The 23,512-nt window shown below is 40.3% G+C and overlaps 1 protein-coding gene across 2 annotated transcripts; it reads right to left on the bottom strand.

Annotated features, from left to right (window-relative positions):
• Positions 1-9: 9 nt before the first annotated feature.
• On the bottom strand, positions 10-23,498 carry hpn (hepsin). Of its 2 annotated transcripts, none has more exons than XM_037785293.1 (13): positions 23,293-23,498; positions 21,902-22,063; positions 9,059-9,166; positions 8,879-8,920; positions 8,025-8,154; positions 7,809-7,928; positions 7,599-7,639; positions 6,275-6,440; positions 6,002-6,192; positions 4,068-4,163; positions 3,144-3,286; positions 2,761-2,925; positions 10-2,243 (listed from the first exon to the last, which is right to left on the bottom strand). In XM_037785293.1, the coding sequence occupies exons 2-13, from the start codon at positions 21,936-21,938 to the stop codon at positions 2,199-2,201; spliced, it is 1,284 nt and encodes a 427-aa protein (XP_037641221.1). In that variant the 5' UTR covers positions 21,939-22,063; positions 23,293-23,498; the 3' UTR covers positions 10-2,198. The 2 variants fall into 2 exon arrangements, with proteins under 2 accessions (XP_037641221.1, XP_037641220.1); XM_037785292.1 differs by having other exon boundaries at positions 21,902-22,041.
• Positions 23,499-23,512: the final 14 nt, after the last annotated feature.

Below are 23,512 nucleotides of genomic sequence, written 5' to 3'. Positions count from 1 at the left end.
ATACAACAATTTCCATTTACAGTATTTATTTATTTATTTCTCTTGCACACATAATAATTGCCATAAATGTACATTAACATCATTTCAAAGGGACTTTATTGATGCAAATTAAATCACATTCTGTTTTGTTAAATCAGTGCCAGAGAGGGTTCAAATGTATTTGCAGTTGTGTTCACATCCAATTCTTTCTTTAGGCCAGGTGCAGGGCGCAGATTCAGTGATATCTACAGTAGTAGAATTATACATTATACTTTTGATAATGTATCTTGACATCAGCAGGGTGCTGTCATTTCTGTGCCTACGTTTACCTTAAAGTTTGTCATGTTGGCCCCAGATTGGGTCGAAACACTTCCTTTTTACAGTCCAGTAGAGTCTTGAGAGATTTAGTCTAGTGTGTGGATTCTCTCCATTTGTACTTAAATTGATTTGCTTTGTGTAAAGCACGTTTCTTTTAATGTGTAAAGTCAAAGTCCTGTAAAAGATGTGTGTTGTGTTTTGATGTTGAATCCGACTGTAGGAGCTGAGGGGGAGTTTTAGTATATAATACTATACATCAGCCATGGTGGAGTAAACACACTCCTGACTGTTGATATGATGAGACATCATTTCAAATCTGCTGATCAATATGTGGTGCAGTAAAAGAACTCTTTTCTGTGGACATGATTTAGGTTACGTTATTGCACTCTTGGCTTTAAGATCATCTGTAACACGTCTCAAATAAACATCCTCATAAACAAGACTAATATTTACAAGACATTAATACAATACTGATTTCAATGTATCTTCACCAGTTCATGTGGGAATTTGATAAAGACAAACCTTGAATGAATAATTATTTTTCATACAGAATTCAGGCTACTGCACATAAAAAAAGACATTTATCATACAAGTAAGAGTTTAATTATGAAATGAGATCCTTACGATGTGAAAGGTTTGATGTGATTTTACAAAATAAAGCTCACCTGGGAATGTTTTAGTTACTCATTAGCAATATTCATAAATTACTGACATTTTACATCTCTAATTGTCTGTGTATGTGTGTGTGTGTGTGTGTGTGTGTGTGTGTAAGTATGTCCCTGTGTGCGTGTGCGTGTGTGTGTGTGTCTGTGTCTTAGTGTTGCACAATGTAAAAGTACTAAAAGAGTTGAGTTTGCACAAGATCTGTACTGATCTTTATTATAGTCTGCACTCTTTGTGGCTCTCTGTGCACGCTGAAGAAAGTGACTCATGAGGAACAAGACAAAACCTCTACATGAGGAAGTTAACTTATTGTATGAGTCCTTGTATTCACATCTAGAGTGAACCTGAGCCTTTACAAGTCTCAATTCAATGTATTGCTGCTTAGCGCACAAGTTACAGTGGTTATTTCTAACTTTACTTCTGGACATCGCAGTAGTATGCAGCTAAAAAGTACAAGAGGAGAAAAAAAGTCATCTCATAAAAATAATCTCATTATATTTCACAAAACTGGTTGCTTAAATCCAGTTAAGTGATTCTAATATTATTTCACTTTTGCCCTTTTATCAATGTTTAACTTCATAATAACAGAGTGTTCTTTACTGATCTGTTTAAAACTTCATGTTTATTTGTGTATCTCTGCAGATTCTGGGTATCTATTAAAAAGGACCTATTGTGCTTATTTTCAGGTACATACGTGTGTTTTGGGTTTCTACTAGAACGTGTTTACACGCTTTAATGTTCAAAAAACACGAACCAAACTCTTTGGACCCCGCATTAACTAGCCTTGTTTGAGGGTTTGCCAAACTAGCCGTTATGCAAATGTGTTACTTGGTGACATCACCACGTTACGGGAAAAAAGGCTGGACTTCAAGCGAGGGGTTTCAGGCAGTTCAGGAGCAGCGTTTCTGTCGGGGACGGTAACTCTCTTTGGTGTGGTCTTTGTAACTTTGCAGACCTTTAACATGCACAAAGAAACTCTATAACACACTAAAGGAAAGGGAAAAGCTTAATAGGTCCCCTTTAAGTAGTAGCATGTAACAATGTGGGAAGGTTCAGGAAGAGATTAAATCCTCAATAAAAACAGTTTTTAGGTAAGAAGGAGAATGTGGAACCGTGATATGAGGGGAACATCACAGCCTTTCATCACCCCGTCCAACTGCTCCTTCATTGACATCTTCGAGATCTTTTAATATTGTCATCCAAGAGTAGAAAAAGTGGAAAAAATTGGGGCAGGAATCTCATGTCCGGGCCATTTTGTGAAGCCCCGGTGAGTTCTGATAGTTCTGGAGGAGACGGACGAGAGAAGCAGAAATTTGTTAAATACATCTGTAATGTGACAAGAGGAAATTACAGATGTGGTCGACTAAAACATCAACACCAATCTTTACATGTACGTTAACATGAATGTAGGAACTGTGAACATGAGTGTTTGTGTATCTGATGGTGGCACAACACTTTATTAAGACATTTTGTTTCCTTAATTTGGCAATCATATGTTTTGTGTGTGTGTGTGTGTGTGTGTATGTGTGTGTGTGTGTGTGTGTGTGTGCGTGCGTGCGTGCGTGTGTGCGTGCGTGTGTGTGTGTGTGTGTGTGCGTGTGTGTGTGCGTGTGTGTGTGAGGGTGGGTGAGGGAAAACTAGCTCGCTGAGTGGTTTATAGATGACCTGAATGCAATTCACTTGGTGGTAGAGGACCTGCTATCTGTATGTCCTTGATTGTGCATTATAGCATTGTGACAACACAATAAATACAGCATTACAATAATAACATATCAAAGAATAAAGAGTCCAGTCTCTCACCCTCATGGCCGTAGATATCCAGGGCAGAAATCGGGACACTCTGGTGTAGACGCCAGGTTTCTTGGCCATGGCACAGCCTATTCCCCAGCTCACCACCCCCAGCAGACGATACCGCCTGGTCTTAGACAGGCAGTCTTCTGCCACAAAAGGACCGCCGCTGTCTCCCTGAAACCACAGAGGATCATAGCTGTTCTCACACACATTATAACTACACAAACATGTACAGAAATTCAAGTAAATAGGAATCCAATAACATATCAAACAACCAGGTATATATGCACTGGGCACACGCAGGCATTCAATTAATCAGATTAAACAAAGCAGATAAAGAATTAGAAACCCAAAAGCATTTATGCATCAACACAGTACTGATATACTCTGACCTGGCAGGCATCGGTGCCTCCTTTCTCATAACCAGCACAGAACATACTGGTGGTGATCTGGTTGTCATAGTAATCGGGAGCGTTACAGACGGCGTCGCTGATGATGGGGACGTGCGCTTCCTGGAGAATATCTGCCTGAATACCTGCAAGAGAGAAACAGGAAAAACATTTAAAAAAAAAAACAATCTAACATTAAGTTATGCAATTATCAATTACTCTACGCTCACCTTTCTATGTAGTTATGTAAATCAAAATGTACACTGGTGTTGTTGTTATTATACACTGTTATTATAGCACAAAGGGGTGGGGTAACAAAAACTGATACAGCATAGTATCACGATATTTTCGGCAATATCGTATCGATACACGGATGTCAAGTATTGATCTTTTACTATATAAACTATTCACACTATTCACAATCTGACAGCGTGCTTGCATGCCCGTCTCCAGAGGTTGTAGCGTGCTCATATGAAACTAGAAAAACCTAATGAATCAATTGCTACCAGCCATGTCATACTAACTTGTCGGGAAGATGCAAAATATTGTCGAAGAAAAACTGGCATGGCCGTTTTCAACGGGTTCCCCTTGACCTCTGACCTCCAGATATGTGAATAAAAAACTCTGAGATGAACAGAGTGAAAACTGTTTATTAGATCAAACTGATGTTGACAAACTGCATCATTTGCAGTTGAAATAAGTCACAATATATCTTATCGTAATACTCAGAATATCGCAAAATATATAAAAACGTAATAACATTGTATCATGATTAAATGATCATTTCATATGAAGGGGCCTCTGGTGATTCTCACCCCGACTGTAATAGCACATATGTTTGAGTATGTTGATACAAGGAATGTAAATTGTGTCTTCTCATTGTCTGCAGTGGAATAACAGTACAGTTGTAATGAAATACAGACTCACCATAGTAATCTACATTCCCCCAGCCGGTCACTGTTCCCATCTGTCCGTCTATCAGTCTTTGACCGTACGCTGGCAGGCAGATAGGCTGGATATATTCTACACACACAAACACACAGAACAGAATAATACCTCACATGTGTCAGGAGAGGGAGACAAGAAGTGGAAGTGGTGAAATACAGTCATCGCATTCAGTCATTGTAAATCAATGGCCAGGAACCACCATTCTTTCTTACCGTACACTGTATGAATGAACTGAAACTGTTAGGTTCAGTCTAATGTTTAGGTTAGCTCCTGCCTTGTTCTCGCTAACCATCATAATATGTAATATATTTGCTTTTATTGTCATCTGTGCACAGGCTAAAAGAGAGCCATTCTCACTGGATCATGCTGCCTAAGGCAAGGGTTGATCAATGAACAGAATATGTATGAAACAGGTAACTTATCATCCACAATGTGAAAAAACAGGAGATTAAAGCTATAAACCACATGCTTTTCTATTAGTCTATTAACAACACTGAACAATGCACTCTACAGAGAGACATTTAACTTAGACTACCTTATACTTGTGTTATTTTCACTTTAGTCACTCACTCTGCGGAGGTTACAACACTGGTACACTTTAGTCTATAAGATCATCTCTAGCAAAACTTCAGATTTACTTAAACCAGAAGTTTGTAATTCTCCAAAACAGTTATAATCTAAGCTCACATAAATGGCTTCAGTTTAAAGTTCTTCTATCAGTACAGAAGCTGGTAAAACAAGCCTGATCCACTACGGTCCTGTTCCTGGTCCTGGAACCATCTGCAGGCCAAGCTTAAACTGGAGAGCCTTATCTCTTTAAATTATTTTAAACATAGAATAAAGGAAGTGGTCACTGCAAGCTGCAGTTGTTTCAATTAATTAGCAAACCCATGACCAACATGCTGCCCTGTTAATGCACTGTTTAATGATGTCATGTATTTTGTCGTACCTATTGTTGCTGTCGTGATTCAGTGTTGTCTTGTTATGTGTTGGATGCTGCTATTTGACCCCGTCTTGGCTAGGTCTCACTTGTAAAAGAGGTTTTAATCTCAATGTGACTTCCTAGTTAAATAAAGGTTATGATGAGTGGACTTCGTGTCGTGGTTGTAATTATGAAGGACAAACACTAGATGTCAGAAGTGACCCACTGAAAGCTTTAGCTTTTAGAGTTTCTTCTACTGCATAATATGACGTGTTATTAACCAACATCAATGACTCAGCAATCATCTAAAAACTAAAAGCTGGTGAGAACAACCACATTTTCCAACATGACTGTGTACAGTCAGGTTTCCTTTACATTTCAGAAACTTGAGCCACTGCCTTGTTCTTCCTCTATACGACTATATCTCTGCACAGGTCTTCATCATTCTGTTTTCTCTTCTTGGTCAGTGTAGATAATGTAAATACAGTATATTTGCATTTAGATATTTGCCTCATAAGTATGTTGATTTAGTTTAATTTAGTTTGCTGGAAAATGTTAAAAATGTGCAGAGCTGTGACACAAAGTTAACCTCTGTCTCTCTCAGACCTAAAATGCCGGTGTAAATCACACTCATCCTTTAGCCTGCTTCATTACGTTACAGACAGATGACTCTTGTAAGAACGACTGTACCTTTCTCACTATCAAAGTGTGGATATTAAACTAAATGAGTCCTGGGATTAGAGAGAGAGCATCAGACACAAGAGGAACCGGTGTTTACTGTCCAGCGCTGATATAATTATGTTTAATAAAAGAACTTTTGTCCTGCTGACTCAAATCTGGGAAACAGGAAACCTAAAGCAGGTAAATGACCGTAATGACTGCCCCTCTTTGCCATTCATCTCTAATCACTGTAATCATGCAATCAAGGTGTGTGTTGATGAGTGTGTTTCTTGTGTGTGTGTTTGTGTGTGTGTGCGTGTGTGTGACCTACCGTTGAAAGTGAGAGGTTGTGTGAGGGCCAGAACAGCGATGTCCCTGCTGTTGTCATCAATGCTGGCGTCTACAAAGGGCAGGTAGCTGCTGTGGTAGACGATGGTGTTCACCTCCGCCACGTTGGCGTTGACTGGTTTACTATAGGTGGAGCCCAGCAGCACACGCCAGCGATTGACGAAGCGGTACCGCCTAGGATGAAATTTTAAAAAAATAATTAATTCAATTAAAAATAAAATGTGATCTCTGTATAAATTCAGGCTTGATTTCTTACTCTCGGAAGCAGTGAGCTGCTGAGACAATCCATCGGTTTGAGATGATGGTTCCTCCGCACTGATGAACTCCGTCGTACTCCAGTCTGACCTGCCAAGGCCAGCTGCCCTGCCTCGCGTCCACGCCGCCAACTATACGGTCTGCTGCAAAACTACGTCTGCCACAGTCTGCCAAGGAGGGAGAGAGGAGAGAGTTTACTGTCTGGGTGAACTGTAGGTGAGACAATTAAACATGGTTGTAGACTGAGTAATGTGACGTCATATCCGTTCCGTATCCATCTAAACCAACAAAAAAAAAACATGCAGTGAGCCGAAACGACAAAGTAGAAAACGTTGGAAGGTCAGCGTGGATACGACCTGCACCCTCCCATGTTAAATCCAGCGTGGGAAACACTACACATCCAGTAAAGGATGGAAACACTTTGTGTTTCACACATTGACAGGAAAAGCAGAGCTAGACAGAGCAAAGCTAAAGCTGCATGCTAACTCTGTCAGCGACAGGAAACGTTATCGTATCGTAACGCGTCACTCAAATGGGCCGACGCTACGACTGTAGAGCACCCATATACTGACATTTATGTTAAATACATTCAAACGGCCCCGATGGAGCTGACCATGGATGGATAAAGAGAACGGAGCTGATGGGAGAGCTACAGACCACCTTGGAGAAGTTAGGTGCTAACAAAGGGAACTGTATATACAAAATACATCTATGGAAATAAGATTTATTGGATTATATTTACCAGAAGTATAAAACATTACATGCCCCTTATAAATTAAAAAGGAAAATACCACTAATCTGTGAGGGAAATGTCTTTATTCTTTGATTTTTGGGTTGCTGGATAATAAATAATTCCTGACAATGACTGATATATTTGACTTCAGGACATCTCTGACTACATAATGTGCTGAAAATCAAACATTTGAATGTATTAATTTAGATATTTTCCAAAGTAAAAATCCCTAGAAGTGTATGATTCAACTTTTCCCCATGGTGTAGTGTTAAAAAGTTAACAAAAATCACAATAAATCGTAATATCGAATCACAATACTTGTAGAATACTTAAAAATTGCAATACATATTGAATCGGCACCCAAGTATCTCAGGAGAAAGACAGAGTATGCAAGAATGAGAATGGGTGAGTGACAATAGAGAGCAATAAAAGCAATAAAAGCTAAGTAAGTGAACATGAGATAAGCCGAAAGAAGGAGAGAAACAATGACAGACAGGCACAGACAACGAGTTGTATGGGAGGATGACGAGCCCAGCATGTGGTGAAAGATGAGTGGTGGGTATCTGAGTGCAGATCTGAGCTCCCGTCTTACCTTGACACAACAGTGTGAGGACCTCTCTGCTCTCACAGTCACTGAAACACAGACAGAAACAGAAAAACATCCAAAATGAGTTACTGTTCAGCTTTTCTCTGTGTCAACCGAGTAGACGAGTGAAAGAAAGAGCAACAGAGAGGACAGTGTGGTGGAAGGTTAGACTGCTGTGAGACAGGTGCGGGGATCAAACAGACAGGTGTTTGTTACCATGGGAACAATGAGTCTTTGATTTTCTTGCCATGGCTGAGCTCTTGCTGTCTGACACAGAAGAACTCTCCACCGTCTCCGCTGGCCTCCGGCACCGACGTGACCGAGTAGTTCACCACGCTGAAACACACACACAGACACACACCCACTTCAGTCTCCTGTTTCACACCATGCTGCATGAAAACACCGAGATAAAACATTTCAAAAAGATCTCACCTGATGAAGCCCACTTCTTCACAGCTGATGCTAGCTAGCAGCTCATCGGCTGAGGAGGAACACACCTGACGCCACCTCCTCTGGGCGGAGTCAAAGACTCTGAGACGCTGGTCAGCAGAATTTACCTGGACTGTAGGGAACGACACAAAACACACTTGGTACAACAGCTCCTGCTTACCTGTAATATTTATATATATATATGTCTATTTGCTGCTCATATTGAGTAACATGAGACATAGAAAAGACCAGAAATGTAACTTTATCTTACTTGTTTGTCCACTAAAGCTGCTTCAGTTTCAGCTACTGTAGAACCTCTTTTATAAAAACATGTTTTGATAATACACATAAATAAATTAATCTGCAACTAGAACTGCCCTAAAAAACATACACTGTAGAAATCATCAGATATATTTATTTTTCTCTCAAGTAACTACAGTATTACCCTGTCAATGTTACAGTAAAGTTTGTGTTTTGATCGATAGTAAATCACAAGTTTCATTACAATATTATAGCGATTCTTTGGACAACGATACGATATTTTCTGATATCACAAAGTCTGCTGCGATACGATGTCGATTTGATTCAATTCAGGGGACTGCGATCGATATGAGACAATATCATATACCCATTTAACGCGATCAAACTCACAAAAAGCAACTAAAATATGATTTGACAATGTCATTCGCTGGTCTCTGTAGGAAGGTAGTTGCGCCTAGAAGGAAATGGTGACACTGACCGTGGCATGGGAATTTCAAAATATAGGCACACTGTATCTTAAAGATAATGATATGTATAGATGTTTTCACTTTGCATAGATAGATAGATAGATAGATAGATAGTCCTCTCTTACTCACCATCATACAGTCCTGTGTCTTCCTCCATTGTGCAATACGTAACTACAGAATAAGGTCATAAAAAAACAGCATTAACATTTGTTAAGTCCATGCAGAATATAAACAACTTTAAATAAAAAATGATTATGGTCATCATATGGTTGACAATGTGTCTGTATGTGTGAGAGCATGTAGTCTGACCTACGGCCCAGACGGCAGCTCCGATGGCTCCCAAGGTCATCAGTGTCACACACACCCCAATCACACGGCAGGGGGTCAACACACAGGTCAGAGAGATCCCCCTGTTCCCTGCAGACACACACACACACACACACACGAGTGTACATACACCATGTTACAGTTTATACACCACCATGAATGCACACATGCTAGTGCACATATAGAGCAGCACTTAAGAAGACTTAAGAAGACTTAAGTGATGAAATCATAACCATAATTATTATAACAGTGACCTAAAGTTAACCATGTTGTTGCTGACATTAGATAGAATAATACATGTCAAAAGACCAGACTGGTGTTTAATTTGGGCTCTTTTTTTGGACGCTGAAGCCGCACTACACAAACATGAGCAGAATGAGCGGTATCAGCTCACCGTCCCGACGTGAAGGGGCATACTGCAACATTTACTGGCACAGACTGAACAGTACAAATGACACAATTAGATCAATAAAGTCTAAAGTCTAGCATTTCTCCAAAAAGCAAGAACAAACTCTTAAACTGGGATATAGTGCCACCCGTGTCTGCCCCCGCGTGCACGTACAGTATGTGTGTGTGCACCTGCATATGGGTGTTGTTTCTGTTATCCTCTCCTCACGTCTGTCAACTTGACTCACAACTTATTAATACACATTTTTCATTGCAGGCATGCAATGGAATGGAAAACACACATATGTTATTATTAACTTTAAAGGGACTTTATAAGAATCAGAAACTGCTTGTTAACACTTGTGGCCATTAAGTCAACGACAGTCAGCGTCCTGTCGCTTCACCAGATTTAACTTTGATTTTGTTTGTGTTTCCGCGGAGTTTGTGCTGCAGTCTGAGTCGTGGTGGTGGCTGGTCATTTATTTGCATTAGCCGACTCTATTTATAACCAAATGTTGCAGCTAGATCGAAGGCACTCGTATGCGCGCATCACGTCACATCTGTTGGATTTTCCCAGAATAACGTCTCACATTCTTCACATTAAAAGCAGTCTACAGGCTGATAAAGGAAAACCCAGAAAGTCGCGGAAGGTCTAATTTTTTTTAGGTTAGGTTACCATCTGTTCACACCCTTGCAATGAAAAGCGATTAAAAACACATTTATACGTGTAAAAAGTTACATACAGTTCCTTTAACAAATGCATTCTGGTGTGCCAGGTCCAGGGTCCTGGGACAGAGCATGCTGGCTCGCTGTCATGGACACTTAACGATGGTGCAGAGCCGTAATTAATTTCATTAGTTCCACCTGTCCACACCATTTTTTCGATTAATCGATTAGTTGATTTAATTGACAGATCTGTATAACTAAGTTCCTCAACAAAGAATCACCCTAACCACCAGTTTGTTTACCAGAGATGTGCCCATAAGTTTCTTGGAAAAAAATCAATCTGCATGAAAAAAGCATAAAAAATGACTAACGGACTAAGGAAGTCTTAGTCGACTAAGACTAAAATGAGCGATTAGTCGACTCATCGACTAAGAGGGGGGGCAACGCTAAAAAATATCGTCTCTTTATGTGTCAGCCTGCCATTCACATCCCTTCTCATTAAACACAGCTGAGCTCATTTCCCTTCCCACTAACAAACATTTACACAAGCCCACGGTCATCATCATCATCATCATCATCATCATCATCATCATCAAAGTTAGAGCAATAGTGCAGACAAAAGCTGGAGGCTAGGTTACACCTCTAGACACATTAAATCAGATCACAGAGTTGTAAATCTTGACTACAGGTAAGGTATACCTGTCAACCTTGAGACCTCAAAAATAGAGAGGATTTCATAACCAAAGCGGGGGGGCCTGGGGGGTCAGAGACTTTGCTTCCTGAATTCTGGTGACTTTTAAAGAAGGAAAATGACAAAATAATAAGTAGGCTACACTGCAATAGGCCATCTGGTGTAGCTCTATTGCGGGTGGAAACAGTAGGGCTTATACACGCTGTATAGTGCCAGAAACAGGCTGAGATAACGAAAAGGAAAAGAAGGTGTGGAAAATTGCCATAAATCGTGGAGAAATACGGGAGAATTGTGACCCCGGGAGGAAACAAGAGGGAGAGGATGATGAAAAACAGGAGGGTTGGCAAGTATGCAGGCAAGGTCACATCATCTGTTGCTTTAATTGTATTATGACTCCACTAAAAACTTCATGTGGTTGCCAACTACAACGGTATATTGATGAAAAAGCCAAATCCGACTGATTATATTGATGAATATTTTACTTTTAAGGTCCTGCACACCCACACAGGCGTTTCTTAGTTATTATGGCTGATTATTAGGGGTGTGACGGAATATCGTGCCACGAAATATCGCGATATAAAAACGTGACGATATGCATCATCGAGATGAAAAACTGAATCGCGATATCAAGGCATAATAGGTACTACGTACATACTGGCTCCGGAGCTGAAGCAAAGCTGCAGCCTCTTCCTGCTGCTCTGCAAGGCCTCTGGAAGGAGGCTGAGTACGCGTCATATCTTTGGGGAACAACACATGTGCAGTACAATCTGGTCCGCCTCGCCGAAATTGAACCAATTGCAACGTACGGTTAGCTTCAGTTACACTGCGCATGGGTAATATACCCCGAGAGCCATGTCTGCCCATAACCCAGTATCTTTTCATAGGCCCACACACTTCAACACACAGCGCAGTCAGTGAACAGCTGAACAGAGAGGCCGCGGTGGAGACGAGTTGACGCTACACCTGTTGCTGTAAGTGCAATAAAACTTTGAAAGTGTAAAGCCAAGATACGTTATTACACCTGTTCAACAAGCATAAACAAGATGAAACGGTTACACATGGAGGAGAGCAATGTTTCAATCTGTTCTGTCCGTAGTCTGTCATCCTTTGCTGCTGTTTACACAAGCAGAGCGCGTTAGCTCGGCGGCTAACTGCTAACTGTAAACACGTGTTAGTTATTTAGTTGTGAATGACTTTAGTTCCTCTAGTCAGCCGTGTTTCAGTGTATGTGTCCGGGGGGTTTATTGTGAAGGGAGGAACGGAAGACATGAAGCGGTGACGTGCTGTTATTGACGAGGCTGCAGACTACGGAGCCTCCATGTTATTGATTTATTATCTTCATAAAGTATAGGAGCAGTGTAACCCTCGGCTACAACCGCTGGCAGTAGGCTGTGTAGTCTAACTGTTCAGGTTAGTTGGTCATGTATCTGACTGGTAAAGTGATCAGCTGGCTGAGACAAAACCCCCCCTACCAGCCCTAACATTACCTGCAGCAGGGAGTGACGGCAGCAGAGGAGGACAGAGGACAGGCAGGACTGATACCATAAAAAAAATGGATTTATAGGGCAAACAACAGCATTGTTTTGCATTTTGTGTCTTTTGAAGAAAAGGCTATTTTTTCAGTCATATATTTTCATCATTCAAGTTTTGTTAAAAATGATTGTCATAATATCGTATCGTATCGAGATCATGAACCCAATATCGTGTATCGTATGGTGAGCTGAGTGAATCGTCACACCCCTACTGATTGTACTTCTGCTCAGGTTGAAGTTGGGTGTAACTATGCTGAGATTTATGTCACATCACCAAAGTCCAAATGCTAATAATGATAAGAACGATACAGGTGTGAGTTGTCCCAGCCTAACAGGTGCAACAAAACTTAGTCATAGCAGGAGAAGCACAGGTGTTGCTGATGACATTAACGATGGCTCCGTTGTGTTCAAGTGTCCCAGTAAGCCGTGAGACAGTGAGAGACAGTGAGAGACAGTGAGCCAGCGTGCACAATAAACACGACCCTGAAACTGAAGCAGCTGAATGGATTTCAGCCGTCATTAGTTGTATTATTTACACCTGTTTAGAGCCTTTAAAAGACAAGTCATTTCCACAGCACATGTTTGACTTGTCATATTGCAGGGAAGACAGGTGTTAATAATATCACTAACGATGGCTTCACTACATTGAAGCTATGACAAATGATGCCTTCAAATGAAACTCGTGAGCTTGTATTTACAACATGGGAAGTCGTGTACACGATATGCTTGGCGTTCAAGTGGTTAAGTGTTGAGAACACCGCTGCTAAGCAACGGCAATATTAACGTTACTGTCGCTGTCTAGAAGCCACAGAGACTAACGATTTAGCAAGCTAGCAAGTGGGTAACATAATGCATTAAATGCAAAGACATACTGACAGAGGAGAAAGATGAGGCCGTTGGGAATATCAACACCTTCCTCAGACATGTTAACGGCTAAAATTACAATATATGTACTTATTATGCACCGAAAATTGTACTTCCACCTCCGCCATTTCTGACAACGTCAACAAACTCGTGAACTTGGAGCTTTCAGAAAATTTCCACTTACGAGGTTGTGAACGCGACAAGAGGGGGGCGGGGGGGAGCGTTCATATGGACTCTAATCGTAAACACAGTAAACACGACCCCATCTGGAGGCACCAATAGTAGGAAAAGCACAGGTGTTGCTAAGATGCTAAGATGGTCTTTTAGCTATTCCGCTCCCTTCTCCTGGAATACACTGCAAGCTAAGGTGAAGCTGGAAAATCTGATTACTTTTGATGAAATTAAAACATTAATGAAAGACCTAGAAGCAGAGTCAATCGGGAGCTGTCTGTGTTTCTGAATATTTTCACTTTAACGTTGGCTTCAAACACTTGATTTTAATGTTTTTCGTATGATATTATGCTATGTATGTATTTTGCATTTGATTTATGTTGTGGTGTCTGAAACTTTAATGTATGTTTAAATGCTGCTGTCTTAGCCGGGTCTCTCTTGCAAAAGAGATTCTTAATATCAATGAGTACTACCTGGTTATATAAAGGCAAATAAATAAATAAATAGATAAATAAAATGACATTAACGATGGCTACATTATATTCAAGTATCCTGGTAAGCCATGTCAGTGAGACAGTGAGTCATCATGCACAATACCAAGACCCCCCAAGTCATTAGTTGTATTATTTACACCTGTTTAGACAGAGCCTTGAAGATGTGTCATTACCTCCCTGTATCAGAGGTAGACAGGTCATTGTTACAGGCAGTTCCACAGCACATCTTTGACTTGTCATATAGCAGGAGAGCAGGTGTTACTAATATCACTAATGATGGCCTCACCACATTAAAGTTATGACTATGGTAGAGCCCTGGTCCTGGTTAACCTAATGCTAATGCTAATCATTAAGTTATTAATTACACCTGTGTGATTCCAGTTCTGACATGCTGTAAAATAGACCTAAACCTAAACCTTAATCTCAAGTATCTGTCATTTCTGTTAAATTTGGAAATCACTTTGTCTGTTTCTAGTGATAGCTGAAGGGAAAAGGTGTCCATGCTGAGAGGGCAAATATCAGGATCGTACATTAATATAACATTTGGAGCCTGGGTCTGTAATTATTTGTCAGAGAAATGCAGGAGAAGTGAGTAGAAGTTGTGTATGTGTTTGGATATTCTGTCCATTACGTTACATTGGGACAGTCAGGAGTGTAACAGTAATACTTTCCATCAATGTGCCAGGAAACAACTGGAGATACTTTGTCAGTATGCGAGTGTTTCTGATCCAATCAAAGAAAACATTCTTCGTCCTTCCTGCTACTGTCTCCCTCCAACTTTTCCCCTGCTCTCTATCTTTCTCATTAGCTGTAAAAACAATTGATTAAAAACAATTCCATTAAAATGTTTTTGATGGCATTGTAAACGTTCATAGGAAAGTTGTTTTTTATGCTGCTGTATATTTAGTGTTTTCAGGAGAGTACCCACATCAGTTAGTTTTTTAATTTATTCTTTAGACATTAAAGGAACAGTGTGAAACATTTCGGGGGACCTATTAGCAGAAATGGAATATAATATTCATAACTATGTTTTCATTAGTGTTTAATCACCTGAAGCTAAGAACCGTTGTGTTTTCATTAGCTTAGAATGAGTCCTTTATATCTACATAGGGAGTCCGCCATGTTGCTCTGTCATGTTTCTACGGTAACGTGAGCCGCAGAATGTCAAACCGTGGTACCGCCAGCCTCCGTCTGACTTCCGTTGCTCCTAAAGTAGTGTTATCATGGTATAGATGTCCTCTGAGAACAGCGTTTAAACGGTTGTGCACTCAGTGGCTCACGTTACCGCAGTCTTGGAAAGGGAGGAGTGAGCGGAGGGATACTCAGCTGGTTGCAATCCGCAACCATACCACTAGATGCCCACCGGGACGCTGAGTGTCTGGATGCAGAACCAGAATAATCCTGCACAGTTACCAGCTCAAAGTCAGTTTCCTTAGCTTATATGTAGTCTTGTGTCCTGATCTGTTGAGGTAAACAACTCAAGGAATGACAAGGAACCAGTGTTGTGCAGACCACTTACACTGTTCGGTCCCACAGTTGCTGAATTTCTACGCTGTTATCGGGAAACTTAATAGCTGTGTAGACCTCCTAATCCAGTGACCTTAACCTCCTTCTAAGCAATCTCCTCACATCTGCTCCCTCCCTCTACGCTACAACGCTCCCTGGCCAACTCCACCTGCACCTTGACTGTGTTTCCTTAAAAATACCCTACCTTTCCTTGCCTACGTCTGTACCCATCTCCCTCCCTCCTTCCTCTCCTTCCCTTTGTGTGCCTCCTATCTGCACCTCCTCCCTTTCCGTACCTGTACTCTCTTCCTCCTCCCTTCCTCAGGCTTCCCCTCCAAACATCCAGTCAGCATGATAATGGTGTTATTGTTCCTTGGCTTGTTAAATTCAAATTAACAACGGGTACACAAAGGTCAGAGAGAGACGAGGAAAAATGAGGCAGAAAAATGTAAAAGTGAGAAACAAAAAGTAGTGAACATAATGAGCATCTGATGAACGCCACTGGACATTGTGTTCTCCAGGAAATACCCCAACACATACACACCTACACTGGTGTTTCCCTAACTCCTTTCTTCTTCTTTCTTTCCTGATCTCTTCCCAGTCAAACTGCAGGACAGAACAAGCGCTCTATTGTGTCCACCTCTACCTGAGAACACCTTCTCCTGTGTGTACGTGTGTTATGAGTCAGGGTTCCTCTGAAATCACTGAGGTATTACAGTATGTGATGGCGAGTAGTAGAAGTTGGTAGACAGATGTGAGTGCAGTTCATATGTTGCATATCATGTATTATAATAATACAAAGAACTTTTTGCTTTATGTTCAAAGATTTCAGAAACGGAGTTCTCCATAACTACACAGAGTTGTAAAATTGGATTGAGTTTATGATATCGTTACTTTTGAAAACAGATATAATTTCACTTACTATAATTCAAATCTTCGTTCCTAATCTCACCTCTGGTCATGAGGGCTGGGGCATGACCCAAAGAACTAGATCGCGGGTACAAGCGGCCGAAATGGGTTTCCTCAGGAGGGTGGCTGGCGTCTCCCTTAGAGATAGGGTGAGAAGCTCAGTCATCCGTGAGACTCGGAGTAGAGCCGCTACTCCTTTGCGTTGAAAGGAGCCAGCTGAAGTGGTTCGGGCATCTGGTAAGGATGCCCCCTGTACTCTATAAATTAGAGACACAACAAGGGATCCCCCATGAGCATGCACTTGGCAGTGGCAAGAAAAAACTCCCCTTTACCAGTAAAAAACTTTTGGCAGAACCCTTTATAAGCACCGACCCACCGTGGGTGGCTGCTGTATTGTATTATAAATGGGTTGGCAACATTAACTCTATCTACCATTCCACTAATTACCAATTATGAATGATGCTCACATATATAATTTCCAACATGTTTCTCTGATAAGTCACATGACTCATTCATGCTCAACAAAAAGAAGAGATAAAACTGTTGCAGTGCATCACTCAGGAATATTTCACAATGCAGCCGCACAGCGTGACTGCAGAGTTTGTTGCCGCTTGTTTCCGCTGCGGTAAATAAAAGCTGGCACGAGAGGTAAGAATGAATCATCCCTTACTGTTTGCGATCCATCCACTCAAACTTAATTTTTTTTATTCTGGGTTATTTATATTCTCATCTATGAGTCACGTGACCAGCAAGTAGCAGCAGGATGGAAACGGTTCAGTGTGTCATTACTCACTCACTGGGATGTTGGGAGGGAAACCCTTAACTCTGCACGCATTACACCCTCCTACTGCAGCACAACACTGTAGGCTGAAAACAAGCAGCTGTGTACCAGATGAGATATGTGGCTGAACACACCCTCCAAACCAAAACTGAGAGAAAAACATGAAAACCCATAGTGGCTTCACATTCTGTATTACAAAAAACTTTTTCTACTAAACTAGAGGGCTGTGTGTTGGCAAGACAAGATATATATCATGATACAGGGGTTACTATTCAATATACTGCGATATTTTTTAATCTATTTTTAGGACAACGGTCGTTGTATAGAGAACACACGGATGTGGATGTTTTTTTTATGGTTTTTATGTTTTTTATAAGTTTTATTCTCAGGTATTGTTTTATTTATTGTAGTATTTATCTAGTGCACTATTTATAGATTTTAAGGGTTGAGAGAGAGAGCCAGCGTAAAATGCATTTCATTGCATTTCACTGTACACTGAACTTTTAAATGCATATGACAAATAAACTTAAAACTTGAAGAACACCGCCATACAGTATGTATAAAATCTGAGTAAAAAAAGTTAACTTTTTTATGCAATCAGAACAGTGGGATATGCATTTGCATTTATCACAGTCCCTGTAACATCCAACATTATATCACTACTTTTAGAGGATGCATATCTTTGCAAATTAATAGTTAATATTTGCATTTAAACTATTAGTTAGAAATCTAGACAGTGTTTTCGAGAATCAATACAGAATCCCAAAACCAAATATCACAATATTCGATTTTTTTTTAATATTTTCTCACACCCCTACTGTGATAGTTAATCTGAAATCTAAATCTATCTAAAGATATTAAATTAATTACACATTTTTCTTAAAAAGGTTTCTCAAAGTGTTATTGATATAGGATTGTTTGTCTTTCACGAAACGTATAAACAGAAGACGGTTTCTCAGAAGTCGTAACTACAAGGTAGACGTCTGATTCTCTGTGGAGAACTGTCTGGAGCTCCTATTCATGACGGTGTTAAAGCTGTTTCTCAGCAAAGATTAGGTGCGGGAATGCAGAAAATCTGCATGCGAATTTTCCGCATTGACAACTATGCACACATTATCCGCGTAACCGTTTTCCATTTTCGCTATGAGTTTCCTCCTAAATAGTGCCTGTGTCCGTTCCACCCAATCCAGACAGAGCATGAGGGGGCTAACGTTAACTACACAATACAGAAACTATAATCGGACCCCAAATGTGATGCTAACACTAACATTAGCTGTTGTGGTTAGCCTCGTTCTGTGACCAACATTAGCAAGTGCATATCAGCTACATTACTATCTTCATCGTATCCCAGCAGCTGGACGATCTCAAGCCATATATCGTCTTTTATTTGGTCGTTGAGGTCGTAGTGTTTGTCGTACATTATTGGGTGTTGAGACCAAAAAGCCCATTTGTCCGACAGTCCGTTACCCTGAAAACACTCAACCATTGTTCCAAGGCTTGAAAATACACAACTCTCCGTGCAACCAACAGAAGCATGTGGCTAATTATTATGCAGAATGACGGTGATCAGTTGGAACAAAGGATTTCATTGGTCAAACCAAAGACTGTATATAAAGATGGACGACGCGTCTCCACTTCCTCCCACTGTACAGAAGTACCAGTTTCTTTTAAATATTAGGTTGATATTTATCAGATCTCTTGACCCCCTCCACACCTCATGACATGTTCAGCATCTGCTGTGTTATCCTCTGTCCTCTTAGACACTGACATTTGGACTTTAGGAAACAGATTTGTCAAACCAGGAAGATCAGATTTTTATGTTTCTGGTCCATCAGAAACAAGGCTGAGCTAAATTCAACACACATTCAGTCCAATTTAAATACGATAACGGGTTTAAAGGGGTTTAAAAATGAACACTGGAGAGTTTCCCCTTCCTGAGTAGACTGAAGTGAACCTAGCTGTGGTATGAAGCAAAGAAGAAAACCTCACACACACACACACACACACACACACGCACACCCAACAGAAGATCTGACTCATACTTGTAGTGGTTGTCATGACATAAAAGTCAAAATAAACACAATCATACTGCACAGTAAACATTAGTATGATTACAATACCCTGCCCTGTGTGAATGTATGTTTTTGTTTCTGTACTTCACACACATGTATAAGCATGTCATGTTTAAGGTAAACACAGCGTGTTTCTGAAAATAGATGATGTCCCACCTAATCTACGCGCCGCAGCAGACACACACAACATAAGCCGCACCATATGTGTCACTCCTCTGCTAGACAGTGTTTCTCTTGTAATTACATACACACACACACACACACCAAAGACACACAGCCTGGTTCATTGCATCTGGGTGGGATCTCTTCAGGATCTACAAGACCAAACGTTAACCTGACCACGTTTTCAGACACAGAAAGTAAGTTACAGCACAACAAGGACCAAGAAGACCTGTTGATGAGAACAGCAGAAGACGTGCAGAAGACTTCACTTAATGGGAGATTACTGGCTTTATAGTACTGGCACTCAGTTTGTCTCTGCAGATTAAGGTAGGTGTACTGTTGTCTAGCAGGGTTATGGGGTAAAAACCTTATAAATGGTGAATTTATTGTCTTACAAAGTGGCCAACATATATTTGAGTTTTACAGTTCACGCTGACAGGAGTACTTTCTAGCAACAGTAAAATACAGCAGGTAATCTTATCTTTACTTCCATAACAGCATCATATGATTGGCAGTAAACTCATTAGGAGCCATAAAGCTGCATACAGTATTTGACCACATCGCTGCATTACAGCTACAGTTACGCCACGTAACAGGACAGATGTGGATTCTCTGGTTTCCTTTTTAAATGTGGATTTCCCTGATGGAGATGGGAGTGTGTTTGCTGGGAAAAGGTAGGACAGCTTCATATTGACAGTGATGTGGGAACAGTGAGTTGTTTGCTTATGACTGTAAATATAATGTGCTGCAATTAAGCGTAATTTAAGATATAATACGATACAACTTGTATTGTCAGTTTGCACTGAAATCCATTTTGCATCCATTGGCAGCTCAGTTTGAGGAAAAAGTACACATACAATAGACTGTTACCATAGACAGACAGACAAGTAGGACACATCAGACAAAAACCAAAACACATCACAATTAACCATACATAACCCATTACAAAATGACCATCTGTCCTCTGGATTTACATCTCCTTAGCAGCACATTAATCATTATTTAGCAACAAGATGGACTGATGGACAAAAGCGTTCTTCAGCCTGATGCGGTTAAATGTAGGGACTCTGAAAAGTCTCTTGGAGGGCAGAAGTTGATATTCCCATATTTAAAACAAGTAAGGGATCAGAAGAGATGCTGTTGGCCAGTCTGAGCAAGCTCTTGTTGTGAGCTGCTTGAAAGAAGGCTGTCACAGGTTAGCCAATGATCTTCACACAAATTTTGATTTGGCTCTAAAGTTTAGTTCTAAGTTTTTACAGATAGACTACTGAGCCAGGCTGTGCTGCAGTACAACAGGACACTCTGAATCACTGAACTGAAAAATAGAAAAATGATCTAGCTACTGGCTCCAAAAGATGTGAGTCTGCGAAGAAAGTAAATGTGCTGCTGTATCTTCTTACAAGTAAATTCAATGTGAGGGTCCATGATAGGGTGGAGTCTATCATAACTCCCAGGTATTTGTATGAAAAGACCTGTTTAATTTATACATTATGAATTGTAACTGGAGGCAGCTGACAGTCAGGAGGAAGGCCAAAAATCATTTCTTCTGTCTTACTAGTGTTAATGATAAAAGCGTTTTTGTCACACCATTCAATTAATTTGTAGGGCTGTCAATCGGTTAAAATATTGAATCATAATTAATCGCATATTTTGTATTGTACAAATATCTGTATCGGAGATTTGTCAAGTATTTAATATTCTTATCAACATGGGAGTGGGCAAATATGCTGCTTTATGCAAATGTATGTATATATTTATTATTGTAAATCAATTAACAACACAAAACAATGACAGATACTGTCCAGAAACCCCTAACATAAAACAATTTGCTCCCAACATAACATGGCAAACTGCAGCCCAACAGGCAACAACAGCTGTCAGTGTGTCAGTGTGCTGACTTGACTATGACTTGCCCCAAACTGCATGTGATTATCATAAAGTGGCCATGTCTATAAAGGGGAGACTCGTGGGTACCCATAGAACCCATTTACATTCACTGATCTGGAGGTCAGAGGTCAAGGGACCCCTTTGGAAATGGACATGCTAGCTTTTCCTCACCAACATTTAGTGTAAATTTGGAGCGTTATTTAACCTCCTTCACTACAAGCTAGTATGACATGGTTGATACCGATGGATTCATCAGGCTTTATAGTTTCATATGATACCAGTATCTTAACACGTTATCATCACGTTAACTTTGACAGGCTGAGTATTTTGGTGTGAAGGACAGTGTTTTTATTTCTGGTCCCAGTTATCAACACATCCCATTTCTATTTGGGGTTAGGACTTAAAGGAATTTTATCAGATTAAAAAGTATTATAACCAATCTCAGTATATGTTTTCTGAGCTGAAAGACAAACTTCAATAATAAACCCAGTGAACATCAGAGAGAGGGCCAGTCAGCTTTGAACACACCAGTTAATGGTTAACTGTCAGGTGGACTGATGTCTGGTCCCAAATACAGAAAACAGGCAGCACGCGCCGCAGCATGACCAGCACAGAGTTTTAATCTGTGCATGTGTGTGTGTGTGTGTGTGGGGTGTGTGTATGTGTGTGTGTGTGTGTGTGTGTGTGTAATATGTGCACTAACCCATCTTCCCCTCGGTCACAACTTTCTCAGCATACATCTGTATACAGTAGGAGGCACAGGGCAACAATAGACAACGATCCGTCTCCTTCCTTCCTTTCTTCCTTCCTTCTCTCCTTGACTCCTCAGGGCAGGTGGTTTGCCTGGTAATATAATATTGAGGGTCTTAAGTGACAAACAAACACCATATTGTCAATAATACTCACACAAGAAAACGTTTTTTCAATTTATTGAGATATTTATCAAAGACATAGTCAGACAGACATATAGAGTTATATGAGGAAAAAACATATACTATATAAAGTGAGAGGACAAACTAGTTTTGTCAAAAAGCTAAAATGCTAAGTCATAATACTCACTTTAAAGGGACTGTATGTAAGTTTGTACACGTATATCTGTGGAGTTTGTGTTGGAGGCTGACTTGTGGTGGGGGGGGCTGGTCATTTGTTGGTGTTAGCGGACTCCATTTTTAACTGAATGTTAGCTCTAGTTGCACACTGTTAGGCCTGTACTGTAAGCAGAGCTGAACTTAAAGACACTAGCGAGCGAGCATGACGTCAGATTTGTTGAATTTTCCAGAAAAAAACAAACGTCCCCCATTCTTCACATTAAAATCAGTCAACAGGCTGAGAGAGGAAACCCAGAAAGTCATGAAAGGTCTCATGTTTTAGGTTAAGTTACAACCTGTTCACACACTGGAAACTAAAAGGATTAAATAATACTAATAATACTACTTTAATTTTGTATCAATATGTTCTAAAGTACAAGTATAAGACAGGTTACATCACAAGATTGTTTCAGAGCAGTTGTTTTCAATTTGTGTTTAGTTAATTCACTCACACACACACACACACACACACACACACACACACACCTCCAGATAACCAGGTCTACTAACAAGTTCTCATAACTGATTATTTCTAAGATGGAACAATAACGAGCTTCTTATGCCACTACATATATTAGACTGTTGTTTTTATTAACCATCACAAAGGTTAAACCAGTCCTATGAGACCACTGGGAGCAAATGATCATAAAGGCATGCTTATAGGGAGTTAAAGTGTGTATGTAGAAAGCTATAGAGTCTTCTATTGTATCACCATATAATGCAATTTAAAGGCAACAATATTTCAAAAGCCTATATAATTGAAATGTTGTTATCACTTTAGACAGCAGAGGTATTGAGACAGACATGATTAAACAGACCAAAGGGCATTAAGCATGATAAACTGTAATGTTGACATAATCAAAAGTTGTCTACTTTTAGCCTACTGAAAATGTTGAATTTCAATAACTCCTAGTGTTTTAATAGCTCTAGCCTACAGCCAGGTTTCATTCTAAACATTGATAGCATGAAAGAACAGGGCTGAAACTAAGCCCAGAGAGGGACTCACCTGTCTTTTCTTCCAGCAGGTGGACCACTGGCCTTCCTTAGTGACAAATATGAACTTCTTCTTTTTTTAAGTCTGAAGAAGTTTGAAGAATAGAAAAAAGTAAAATAAAAAGCCTCGCAGACAGGAGACAAAACGGTTTAGACGCCTCCTCAGATAAATCCCAGTTTGCAGTAAATCCTTGTTTCTGCTCTCTTCACAGGTTACTGACCCCAAAGAAAGA

This window comes from Sebastes umbrosus, chromosome 11, assembly GCF_015220745.1.
Source record: "Sebastes umbrosus isolate fSebUmb1 chromosome 11, fSebUmb1.pri, whole genome shotgun sequence".
Classification (NCBI taxonomy): domain Eukaryota; kingdom Metazoa; phylum Chordata; class Actinopteri; order Perciformes; family Sebastidae; genus Sebastes; species Sebastes umbrosus.
This window is presented reverse-complemented; position numbering and strand designations above follow the sequence as displayed.

Coding starts and splice junctions, on each gene's coding strand:
- hpn (XM_037785293.1), bottom strand. CDS start 21,938: ATGTATGCTGAGAAAGTTGTGACCGAGGGGAAGATGG. Junction 9,167..21,901: donor TGTGACCGAGGGGAAGATGG/GTTAGTGCACAT, acceptor GTGTGTCTGCAG/GGAACAGGGGGATCTCTCTG. Junction 3,287..4,067: donor GGGGAATGTAGATTACTATG/GTGAGTCTGTAT, acceptor TCTCTCTTGCAG/GTATTCAGGCAGATATTCTC.